At 38.3% G+C, this 13675-nt stretch overlaps 1 protein-coding gene across 2 annotated transcripts in view; it reads right to left on the bottom strand.

Moving 5' to 3' along the window:
• LOC127934327 (protein phosphatase 1 regulatory subunit 37) overlaps positions 1–13235 on the bottom strand; it is a 33324-nt gene extending 20089 nt beyond the window's left edge. Inside the window, exons 1-2 of one of the 2 annotated variants that reach the window (XM_052531632.1) lie at positions 11937–13235; positions 11625–11816 (exon numbers count right to left, since the gene is read on the bottom strand). In XM_052531632.1, the coding sequence (XP_052387592.1) occupies positions 11625–11816; positions 11937–12285 (541 nt within the window). In that variant the 5' untranslated portion in view covers positions 12286–13235. Of the gene's footprint in view, positions 1–11624 lie in introns of both variants that reach the window. The other variant, XM_052531631.1, reaches the window with a different exon arrangement.
• Positions 13236–13675: the final 440 nt, after the last annotated feature.

The following is a 13675-nucleotide window of genomic DNA, read 5'->3' as shown; positions in this document are numbered from 1 at the left end:
ACCAAACTTCCCATCACTAAAGCCCCTTTCACACTGCCATTCCGGCAAATACAGGGGTAAAGTGTTCCTGTAATTGTTCCCTGGTCGCTAGATTTGGCACTTTCACACTGCCAGGGATGACCCCGTATATGTGCGTGCTTTCACACACAACCCTTGAAGATCCCGTAACGACACGTGACATCAGCGCGTGACGTGTAATGTACGAGTCGACAACGCTTGGCACGTTATACTTTAACTGAAGCAAGCAAACGATCTCTGCGTCAGCGCGGAAAGTGAGGAACTAACTGATCTCTGCTTCATTACAGTTTGCACATATGTTTTCGTCGCGAATGTTGATCTTCCTTCAAAACAGCCGGTAAAAGAGTCGCGCGATAACGCGCGTCATCACTTCGATACAGAATTAGATCTGGCTTTTGTTCACACAGCGCTCGTTCCGGATCGATTACCGCAATGTTACTAGGTCCCCGACCCGGGTTCAATTCGGTAATCAATTCCGGGACGTGGTTGCTTTCACACAGAAGGCGACCAGGCAATGTTACGGGAATATTGTGGGTCATACGTGCAGTGTGAAAGGGGCTTAAGTGGGTCTTCTTCTATAACCGTTGTGCTCGCGTCTTGCACAAGAGAGCCGCATGTTTAGAAAGCCATGTAAAATTAATGTAAGTTCAACTTTTTGAAAACACATCTCTAGACTTTATAGTGTGTTTTCCCCTATCCCACTGCCTCCCATGTTTTTAACTGAAAAATGTATTCTGTGTGATTGGCTTTCCGCCCTTTGTATTAAACTATGCATGCACACATGATGCTGTTTCGTTTACAGTTGTTTAAGCAACTTAACTATAATTATAAACATTATTTTAAATATTATTCACTATAACATGCATTAGTAATACTTTGCTCGATGCCCCCTCAGGAGAGAAGCCAAAAGCTTTTCTTCACCATATCTGAAATTATGCATTTTAAACTTTTTTCAGCCATTTTGACAGCCCTAGTATCACAGGAGTGAGGTGAATCAATGAGAAACTTTGGGGAAACCTGTGGTCTGCATTCCTCTGAATGGAGTCTCTCCAAAAGCACCGGTGGAGAACACTTACTGATGTGTGCTGCTGAGCTGGCCAGACATCTCAATGAAAGACTGCTACTTCAGATTAAAACTCAGTACACTTCCATCAATACACAGAGTGGTACTGCAACACACAATCCTAGAAAAACATGCATAAACATGGAACATAATTCACACAGATGGAAAATTCCAAACCTGTATGACTTTCTTAAAAAAAACATGAAATAAACGCCAAAGAAACTATTTTAAAGAATGCTGGTAACCAAACAAAGCACAACAGCAATTCAGATTTTTGTATTCACTATGGGGTTCATCACAGCACAGAAAAGGGTTGCAAAATTCTGGGTATTTTCAAGACTGGAAACTTTCCATGGGAGTTAACGGGAATACATGGGAATTAATGGGACTAAACTGGAAATCTAACTGTGCGTCACACTGCCACGGTCGAGAGCATCACAAATCGTTCTGGCCGCACTACCAACAATGCTGCAGAAATATCTGTGGATGGTCAGCCACTCTGACGTAGATCGCATGCTTATCTTATTTATAATATCTTATTTAAAGTGGCCGCAAAAAGCAAACAAGCTTAGCCACTGAAGTTGATAATTAAAAAAATAAATAAAAAAAGCTAAAGTTCAGCCTCTGCGAAATTATAAACAGCAACTAGTTTTCATTACCACTGACTTCCACTGTATTGGGGGGGGGGGGGGGGACATTTCTCAAAATATCTTCTATGATCCACCGAAGAAAGTAAGTCATACTAATTTGGAAAGACATGAGTATGAGTAAATTATGACGATTCTGATTAAATAACTATTCCTTAAATCATAAGCACAACATCACAGAGAAAATAAACAAGAACTACTCAAAGTCAGAAAACAGTATGCAAACACATAATATCTGAAATGATATTATCTCCAGTAACTTAACTGCAAAACATTACATCGATTTCATCAGTGGCGTTTACACCAAAACTCATTGGTTCTGAAGATCATTCACACGTTACGCACAAAACAGCACGTCCTGGAGCCAGCGCTTAAAGCCAAGTACAGAATATCAATTTCCAGTGTAAATAATGCATAATGTATTTATGATTGAAGAAGATTAATAAGTGACGTAACAAAGCCAGAGGCTATTTCAATACAGCTCAAACCACACACAACGACACATCTGAAAATTTTAAACATTTGAAAGATCATGACGGCATATTACAAAAGTCTATAAAAGTGTATCCTTCAGGCGGAAAGGTAATTAGGTCTCAGTTTAAACAGATTCTAGGCGTGCGATTGCTCAAACCGGAAAGTACAGCGAGCTGGTCTTCCTCAGAGCAAAGATAATGACAGCTACTTTAAACTGCACACTGCCGTTTGATAAGGATATATAAACAAAAGCTAAAAGTTGGCAATTAGCTCGAGGTGCTGTCAGCAGACAGAATCGAGCCCCTCGGGGTACAGATGCAAACGCTCGCACGCTTAAGCAAAACTACATACTGTCCTCCTCCTTCAAACATGCCCAGACATCACCACATTCATTTTTTCTCCGGAGAAATGTACCACACAAGCCAGTGTTCATTATCAGTGTTTCTTGATATATAGGGACACTTTTGGCACAACTGACACACTAACAAGGGCTCTAAACCGGGAGGCCTCAAAAAGAGACAATTTATATTAAATAAATGATATCACACAGACACAAAACACATACACACACAAAAAAGGCCTATTTCTTAGTATGATTCATCCACTCAGCCACTGTTATTTCACCTTTCAAAAGAAAAAAGAAGAAGAAAAACAACAGAGTTCCCATGGTCTTTAAAAACCTGGATATATGAGGTAGCCTAATTTCAAGAGCTAAAAAAGTCATGTAAATTAATCAAATCTGACAATTACATGGACATTTTTTTTTATAAGGAATGTGCATAAGTGGCTAAAGTTGATCAAACACTCATTTTCTTTTTTTTTAAAAGTGCTGGAACTAATTAAACTCCAATGTAGTGCTGAAACGACGTCATCGATTACGTCGACTACAAAAATACGTCGACGTGCGTGAAATGCGTCGACGCGTCACACTGTTTACATCTCGCGTAATTGCGGCTTCTGCTCCTGGGAATGGAGAAAGTTGCATTCGATCACAAAAACAGAGACCACGGTTATCAAAAGTATGGGAATACTTTAAACAGAGGCCAAATTAAATGGTCCTTTGTTCCCTTTGCAAAAACAAATATGGTGTACCACGGCAGCGCAACTGTGATGCGCGAGCACCTCCGAGGAAAACATCCTGGCACTCTCCGGTGTTACGGTTTAACTGGTTACCGTGTGATCTGGTGACCAACTTCCTGGTTCAGGTCTCCGCTGCAGATGTGATGGAACGACCGCAGCAGATTCGCCGATTCTAAAAGCACAAACCGATGTGGTGATATTAAGTGTCTAATAAACGCAGACTTGCTCATTGCATGATTCTGATATTCTTGTAAGGATTACAAGTTATTGGTATGATCACCAGTAGCGGCTGAAGTAGGTATGATAAACAAAAATAAATAAAGTAAGTCTGTGTTGGCGCGGGTTTCGAACAAGCGTTAAAAGACGGCGCACCGCGAAACCACAGTCACGAACCACCGAGCTACCGATCTACACCGAATCAGCTTCAGATCTCTGGATTCAAGACAGGACTCTCTGTTTAATGAAGGAAATGTGACCATGTTAACTTGTGACCTGTGTTTACCTCTTATGAAAATAGACCATAGCAGAACCCTGACTACATTTTATGGTTTGTGATGCTAAAGAACATTTCATGACGTCTCAGACAACTTAATTTGTGTCTACTGTGGTTTAATTATAAACGCTATCGTTAACTCATATTTACCATAGTAAAATAATTTTTGTTGCCTCTTTACTTTTGTATTCTGTAAAAACTTCAACCACATCGAAGTATTCTTTGAAAAAAAAGGTAGAAATATTATATTAAAAGTTGTACTTATATTGTTTTGTAAAGTTATCCAAAGGATTCATTAGCTAATCAAAAAAAGAACATTAGATTTATAATTTATTTTAATAAAAATAATCGTTAGAGTAGTCGACAGAACAAAATAATCGTTAGTTGCAGCTCTACTCCAATGTTTCAGACTCTGCAAAAACTGCACCCAAAACTGAAGTAACTGAGACCAAATGAAAGCCTCCCAATAACTCACAGGCCAACAAAGCCTAGAAAAAAAAGGGTTCCTTTATTCCTCTTATCTCTCTGAAATAATTGCTATTACTGTAAGGTTGCAGTTAGTGTTGTCACGGTACCAAAATTTCAGTATTCGGTACAGATACCAGTGAAAATCTACAGTTCTCGGTACCAATTTCGGTACCAAGGCAAAACACAAAAATATGCTAATAATAATAATTAAAAAAAAAAAAAACTATCAATAAAAATGAAACCAATGCCTATCTTTATTCTTATTAACAATTGTGTTTCAATTTTTTCTACAAGTAATATAATTATGAAAAACAGTAAACAAGTTTAACCCAAATTTAATTTGTCTTAACTAATGGAATTTATACATTTTATTTTTTGGTAAATTAAGGGGATTTGCCATTAAAATTGAAACATGGAAGAAATATTGTGATTTATTTTTTTAAAAAAGTTTATAATTTTTTTCAACAGTAGTAGCAGTATCACATGCATTCTACTAAATAATAGTAATATTTCCAGCACAATGCCTTTATTTAAAAATGAACTTTTATTTTGACAGGTTACCATGAATACCTTTAAATTGGTTTTACTCAAATGAAACGGTAAAATGCATGTGAAGTGACTCAGAACAGTTCTGGTGATGTATTTTATGTATTTATGTCCTCATTGAGACGGCAAATGCTGAAATTACTGCAAGCGTCACGCGCTTCAGACGATGTAGTAAACAAACCATTCATTCATTCACACAGAGATGCGCAGAACATGCAGGATTTAGATTTCAACCAACTTTTCCAGCATAACATTTACAGACACTGGTCCATATGGAGATTTGATTTGATGAATTTATGCTAATTCTGACAAATTTCGTGACTGCCCATATAAAAATTTAATTTAAATTTTCATGACTGGATTTTGAGAATTCGTCCATGTTTTCTGCTTCGTGGAAATCATATCGCTGTATGCGTCAAGAACCGGGTACTCTGTACCACCGATACTTAAAGAACCCTGGTACCATGACATTTAAATTTTTTTAGTAAAAAGACCAATATGCAAATGTTTCCAAAAAAGAACATTTCTTATAATTTACTTAATGGAGAACCATTCCCCAATGAACATTTTAAATTTCAAAAGAACATGTTTTCTTATTTTGTAGAACATTTCCATAATCTTTGCTACTATAAAGAACATTTTACGGAATAGAATGGGTCTATGGATGTTAAAGGTTCTTCATGGAAACATCAATGCCAATAAAGAGCCTTCGTTTCTTATGTTGTGAGGGAGGCTAAGGGATCTTTACGCGACATCATTTCCAACTAAAAATTTAAAACATTTTATGCGTTTCACTTTCACATTTATCTACGTTTTTGGAGCTTGAAAATGCAAACTTGTGAAAATGGGTTTCAAAGCGCAAGTTATTGAAAGCAATATCGATATTGCATGCATTAGTATGTGTTCAGTCTATAGTAATGTGCGCTGGATCTTAATGTTACATCACACAGTGACCTCGCCAGCTACTGCTCTGGCATGCATTATACAGCATTTCCAGTGATTGTTGTGGATGTGAATGGGGATCATTTTGACAACATTGTCGCCTGTATACAAAACATTTAAAAATGACAAAGCAAAAACTTTTACATTTTTAGTACATCATGCAATAAATATATTTAAAAAGTGTATATAACAAAATAAAAATATAAAAATCCCACTGTCAGATCAGCATTATTGGCCTTGGAGGCCAAAGGCAAACACGAGGTGAGCTCTCAGGGACGACACAGGGCAGTAACATCTGAGCGATACGCTCCAAAATAGATGACAGTGGACCTCAAAGTCATTCACACAGCAGTGCCACGGTCACAGGTTAAGAGAGGAAAACACACCCACGACAGCCATGCCCTTTCCCTAGCTAAGACACATCAAAAAGGACCTGAATGAAACCACCAGCAGAGTTAAAAAGCCTCTTCTTTCTAATCTCTAAGTAACAGCTTTCCCTACCTTTAAATAAAGACATACATTTATCATTAAAACAGAAAAGACAGCACACCTGGGCTCTAAAAACACAAGAATTGAACAACAGACTATCACATACGAGAGGTTTTGAGCGTGCGTGCAGGCAGACAATTACACACATGCTTTTATGCAACAGGTGATTGATCACATTACACAAAGGGCTTTTATTTCTTTGTTTTATTTAATTATTTGAATTGTCTGCCGAATAGCCTGCATGCATGCTCTAAACATCACCTTTCTGATACTCTGTAGAGCCCAGGTATGCCGACTTTTTTCTATTTCCATGATAAATTTTTGTCAAGCACCCGGTTGGACAGCTTTCCCAGGGTTGTGCATGCTTTTGTTTTTATTCTGTCACATAAATTGATGCAATGAAATCCTGTGACAATGTCAAAAATTAATTTGCAAAGAGCTGGAAATTAAACCGCTGTAACTGCATAAATTCATAAACATACGTCTAAAGGAATGTCATACGATGCAGAACGAGGGACTGTTCTTCGTACTTGGCTGTTTTCTTATTAATGTCCAAAATGTGTCAAGTTTTGTAAGGTGTCTATTTTAATAATATGATGTCATTACGTTGCTGTCTTGCGGCCAGCCAATCACTGCACTGCTGATCGTGGTTTCGAGTATCGATACATCTGCCCTTTACGGGGAACACGAGAACACGGAGTAATCTTCGACAACTTAATCCAGATATTTTAATCAGATCCACAAATTCATATGAAGAACCAAATTAGCCAGAATCACGATGAGAAGATCTGGCACCTTTCAAATCATCGCAGATGTATTTAACAAGGTATGAAGAATGGGCCGCAATAATAAAATGGCAAAAACGAACAAACAACAACAAAAAAAATAATAATACATGCATAATAAGATGTTTATTTAGCAGAAAATCAGCATATTAAATTGATTTCTGAAGGATCATGTGGAAAATCAGTTTTGCATCACAGTAATCAATTACATTTCACAAAAAACATTCACACAGAAAACAGTAGCTAAGTTGTAATAATATTTCACAATATGATATGTTTTTTGTCTGTATTTTTGATCAAGTAAATGTGGCCTTGGTGAGCATAAGAGACAAAAGCCTTAAAAACTGATTAATTTAATTAATTCGGATGCTATTTATCTGTTAAATGCATGGATGTGAATTATATCCTTCATATTTTAAAATGTTATCACTGCAGTGCAAACACAACCGAGTAACAAAGACCAAGCAGTTTGGTTTGTAACTGATCCACTGGCTCGTGAAGTCTTACAGGTGACACACAAACACTGTAGTGTTTCCCTGAGAACAAAACTAATGGTGTAGAAAACCAAGCTACAAAAGTGGGAAGTTCAGCTTCAGAAATTATAGAGCGTACAGTACAGGCAGGTGACTTAAACTCCTTCCTCATTCCTAAATAACAACAGAACAATGTGTGACTGTGAAATAAGACCAGCCAACACCTGTGACATGAAAACTGCATTCGAGAAAAAACTGCACAGGCAACTATGTGACAATTACAAGACCGCTGAACGTCTTCAACCATGTAAGGAATATATGTTAAAGTCAGATTCAAATTCAGATCAGGGTTTACGCACAATAGTAATTCAACTATTACAATTCACCCCAGCTGCTTGAAGTACAGTGTTTGCAAAGACGGTCCTGCTGAAGATTCCTAGCACACGGTGTCCTGCTCAAAGGCACGATGCTGGCAGAACAGGATTGGGATTCACTGGAACTCCAGGGACAACATTCCTTGGAAATGAACCGGCAACTTTTGTGCTAGCTATTCAGATACATAAACATTAGGCTATTAGCACAAATGTGTCATAAGGGTCACCTTTTAAAAAAATTGAGACGAATATATCATCAAGCTGAATAAATACGCTTCCCATTGATTTATGGTTTGTTAGGAGGACAATATTTGGTCGAGATTCAACTATTTCAAAATCTGGAATCCGAAGGTGCAAAAAAAAAAAAAAAAAACTTAGAAAATCACCTTTAAAGTTGTCTAAATGAAATTATTAGCAATGCAAATTACTAACCTAGAATTACGTTTTTGATATATTTACGGTAAGACATTTACAAAATATCTTCATGGAACATGATCTTTACTTAATATACTAATGAATGTTGGCATAAAAGAAAATTTGATAATTTTGACACATACAATGTTTATTTGGCTATTGCTACAAATGTAACCCAGAGACTAAAGACTGGTTTTGTGCTCCAGGGTCACAAATAGCCTGGGATAGCAAGATCCAAGGGGTGCAATTATTTTCAGGGCTAAAGTAGCTCCAGGCAGGTCTTGATCGCATTGCATGTCCGTATCACTTATGCCCTTACAGAACCAAAACCAACAATGACACTGGTCAAGCAAAGAAATATAATATTTTTTTTTTTTTTTTATTTCCATATTTTTGTGACATTTAATTGTATGTACATAAAGCACATATTCTATTTCTCCTGTTCTCTCTCCATTACAGACGCACACACACAGAAACGTGTTGTCAGCACTGTTTTGACGATTTTATCAGTAAAAAAGTTAAGCAACTTAAAAGCTACAATACTTTTTTCCACTAGCGAGGTAATAATGGCACTGTTGTTGGAACAGATGAACTTACATTTTTTGCTATTAGTAGAGACGCTGCTATTCCTGTACACTGCTGAGATACACAGACTCAGAGTATCTCTCTTTCTCATAACTAGAGCATGACGATATATCGTTTTGACGATTTTGTCGGCCGATATGATCCTGTTGCCGATATATCGGTATCGATGAATATGCCACCTATATGTTTTTGAGTTTTTTTTTTTAGAGAACTTGTAATGTAGATAAAAGGATTGAAATGGTGTAATTATTTAGTTTGTCCAGCGAATCACTTGATGAAATGCTAATGAAACGCTTTAAAGCTTAAATCGATGGAAAACCACTGAAACTCTGAACGGCCATATCCCCATAACAGTGCGGCGAATTCACATCAAATTCAGGGGATCCCTTCAGCTCAAGGTAGCCTCTTGAACGTCGAATCGAATGTGTATGTCTACAGGCCCGCTTTCGAACGTGTGGAGGGTGGCATTCAATAGGGCTTCTAGAGCTGAAGGAATACCCCAAATTTGGTGGAGATCCGCTGCCACGTTCATGAGATAGTGACACCAGCCAACACTTACACTTCAGTAAGGAGATCTCCTGTTCAGGCAGCATTCAAGCGTTGTCTTATTATTATTATTATTATAAGCGTTTGATCAAAACACCTGAGTTATCACTGCAAAAAAGTGTGTATTTATATACATAACTGCATTAATAACATTATGAGTCTGCTATCAATGGCTCAGTCCTTCGTTGCTAGCTCTAAAATTATGCTTTGGACCAGATCCGTAATAAATTAACCCTACATGCAATGACGCAAGAACATTTTAAGGACAAAAAAAAACTGATGACTGTCTTTAATTAAAACATTTTTCAATATTTGAGGTGTGATAACCATAGTAGCAGAAAAATTGACTCTGGCTTAAAAAATAATAACGCACACCCAAAGTTTATTATTTTCTAGTAATTCAACAGCTTGTCGTCAAGTATTGCTTATAGTTATCGTAGTGTTCCTATTGCATTATAATTTAAACTTTGATTTAATGTAACATATTTATATTTGAATGTAAATTAGTTCCCATGTCATTTTTTACAAATTGTGTTTCAAGTAAACTGGAAACAATAACTATATAATTAGTTAAAACTAGGCTAAGCTGTGAAAAAATGAAAATAACACTGAATTTTCTAGGTGCCTTTATAATGTGACAATGTAAACAAACAGCATCTGTCAGACAAAACACTGGGTTTACTGTGTCTCGCTCTCAACAGCTTCATTGTTTTACTTTTTGAGCTTCCACAGACACAAACGACAGACACCTTGACCAGTGCGATATATGCAAAGGAGATTCCCTGCAGAGTAAATGGAGACACACCTCGAAAACCTTTGGCCTAGAAAGCAAAGCACATGCCGTTATATTTTTGCTGGCTCAAAAATATCCCACACATTGCAGCCACTCAAGCAGAACAGTGTGTGTTACTGGATCACTGCGTTTCTTGGTCTACGAGATGCGTTACACAACAGCGTCTGGAAGAGTTCGAGAGGTCTCTCCAGATCTGTGAGACAGCTGCCCGAGGCTCAGACGGAGAGCTGCAGATCTCTGCGGTTGTTATGAAGCCTGCTGAATGACTCTGGAGGACGTACAGATCAGATGTCACTCTAATCACAGACGGCTTTCAGGAAAAGGCCTGAATCACTCCGAGCGTAAGAGGTAACAGAAGCCAAGTTCAGGAATCAGCAGAGGGGTGTGTGATATGAAACCCCTCTGCTGATGGAAATGTCTCCAGTGCACGTCTAAATAAACTGTACAACATGACTTACATTCACATCAAATGTTAACTCGGCGGTAGAGTTACACTGACAGGACACTGCACTTATTTGCAATCACGAAAGTATATTACTTGCATGTACTTATCGGTTAAACATTTAACTCGCATGCTGTTTTTACATGCGCTTTTTCTGTAGCGTGCACACTAAAAAAGCACCTGATTATTACTGGACTAAGTTATCTGTTGTGTCTGATTGCACTAATACTGTCAAAAACACAAAAGATTTACATAAAAACACATCTGCTCATGTCTAAGGTGGAAGTACACAATTGAGAGAAAGACGGATGTTGCCTGTAAATGAAATGCTTGCAGCTCTTAAAGTGACAGCGGGCTAATAGCATTAAACATGCTGCCGCTTGTCATTAAAGGGTTTGTTCACCTCAAAAAATTAATTCTGTCGTTATTTAGTCACTTTCATGTTCATGTATTTCTTTTTTGGGTGAACGCTGTCTTTAAATGTTAATAAAGCAACAAAACACGAAGAGAAATTAACTCACAGCTCTTAAATAAAGAAGCTTAATGCAGTTAATGTAATATTAATTGATGTATAATTTATAGTGAAGTATAGTGTTTTATTGTTATATTTGTTCATTCAGTTTCTTAAAATGGTAAATACACCTACTGTACCTTAAAAATAAAGCACTACAATTTTTTCCACCTTGGCCTACATATCTGCCATTATGTTTTTATTTTATACTTTTGTCAGCTCATAAGGCTTTGTTTTTAAAACGGGGAAATTATTTTGCCTACACTTCTCAGACAACTTGCAAAATAGTAAAACCAAGAAGATAAAATCTCATGATACGATATTGTTTGCCATGTCATTACCCTTCTCAGCAGGGACCGAACAGTGGAGCACAATTACACAAAGCTTTTAGAGCGGAGCAGCAATGCAAACCACGGGAGATGAGCTCTTTGTTTGGGATGTAACTCAATATTAAGTGATGCATGAACTGTAAACGTCTTACCGTGTCTCCAAGGGTCCTTCGGCTCAACTGCACCCGAGATGATGTCTCCGTCTGACGGAAAGGTCACCTTTTTGGACCCATGCTTACTCCCAGATCCATTGTCTTGAGGCTCAGTCGCTGAGACAGTTTCTGAAGCCACAGCTTCAGGATGTTCTTCCAAAGGTTGCTGTGGATTCAGTTCTCTGACAGTTTCTGGTGTTAAGGAGTTCTCACAATGAGAGGCACTTTCCTCATATTGAGTCTGAGCCGTTGGCTCGAACTCCAAAACGCCATTTTCATCCAAACTTAAATCAACACCGATATCCATCTCACCATAATCACCATCATCTCCAACAGAGCACCTGCTCACCGGTGGATCCTCAAACGTGCTAATATTCTGTTGTAGATCTCCAGCAGAAACGTTAACTGGGTCAGCTGACACAGCTATGGAGCCGTTGCTTTTACTCTGCGGTGCTTTGAGCTCCATGGGATCCTCATCCTTGGGATGGACATCTTTTAACCTGCTCAGGACGTCAGCGTCCCGTTGGCCCTGGTCTCCATCCGACAGCAGGAGGCCGTCACGGGGAAGGATCTCGTCCGTGGGGGGTGATATAGTGCTGTCAGGCACATTGCACAAATCTATAGCATTGCACAAATCTACAACCTGTTCCTCGCAATTCATTTTCTCATTTCCAAAGAGCTGGAGCACACTCCACTGTCCGTTAAAACCAACAGAAGTTCCCTCAACACCTTCAAAACAATCCAATCCTCTCAAACCCAGTTCAGTATCTCCTTAATAAGTGCATTGCATACTAAAACCTCACATCATAGCTGTCTATAAATGATGGTCCTTATCTTTCTCTCATTTATACATTTCATTCATTCGATCGCTGGTATTGTTTTAAAGGATTGCATAAGGCATTTCACTCTATCCTGTCTTGATTGTTTTCTTTAGCAGTCCTAACAAAGTCCTATACACCTACACCATCATTCAAAGTCAATCTGAATTAGTTTAATCCGCTTTAAAAGAGAATATCTCACATCATGTTGACAACATTGAGCACTTGAGGTCCCTGCCCAACATTAACACTGTTGCTTTCCTCTTATCGTTTTTAAGAATGAGTTAAGCACTGACAGATGTTTTTAAATCTGAAACATTAGATTATAATAACCAGGCGTGAGATGATGATGAAGATTATGATGGTGATGATGAGGCTTCCTCCATCGGCCTGTCCTCCTACAGGGAGACGACTAAAGTGCTAAAACTGACTCTTTAAGCCAACGAACTGAGGTGAAACAGCATGTTTAAGGCTCCAGTCGTGTGTTTAAGATGTTAACAGGAGTAGTCCTGCTCTGTCACTCTCCGTGTCGCAGTGAACACAAATAAAAACAGGCGTCACACTCCGGAGCGCGCTCCTATGCAAAAAAAACCGCCACAAACAGTCTCATCTGCTGCGTGTAAACACTGTATTCCGGCCGCCTCGTGTAAACGACGTTAAACAGATCGCCAAAATGCACATTCAGCGGGAGAAAGAGAGAAACCTTGGCCCCGGTGTAGCTCCGGTGCGGACCGACGGTGCGTGCGTGCGTCTGTTGACTGTCCGCATCTACGTCATCGCCCCGGGATGGAAACGCAAGGAGGTTTCAGCGGCCGCACTTTCAACACGAGCGATTATTAACGAGGAAGTGTACGCGATAGAATCAAAAAGTTGCTTGTGTGTTATGTTTTTCTGTGGCAAATTTTCGTTCGCAGCACTTGCATTTGCAATTTATCTAGATTGGCATTTACACGAAATCACTCTAAAAAATATAATAATAATAATAATAATTAAAAATAAACGAATCAGTTGACACTTGAACATTGCCAAGCAGCTGTCATGTTCGATGCGTGTTATAGAGAAAAATAGATCGTAGATTTATTTAGTCATTTATTATAAATTATATATTAACCATGGCTTATGCCCCTCCCCTCCTTCGTGTTATATATATTGTTGTTGTAATCTGTTTTGAGCTGTGCATTTATATATGTTCAATAAGAAAATACACTAAGAAGAATTAAAGGGGGGGGGGGG

This window comes from Carassius gibelio, chromosome A18, assembly GCF_023724105.1.
Source record: "Carassius gibelio isolate Cgi1373 ecotype wild population from Czech Republic chromosome A18, carGib1.2-hapl.c, whole genome shotgun sequence".
Taxonomy (NCBI): Eukaryota; Metazoa; Chordata; class Actinopteri; order Cypriniformes; family Cyprinidae; genus Carassius; species Carassius gibelio.
Note: the sequence above shows the minus strand (reverse complement) of the source record. Positions and strands in the feature narration are given on the sequence as shown.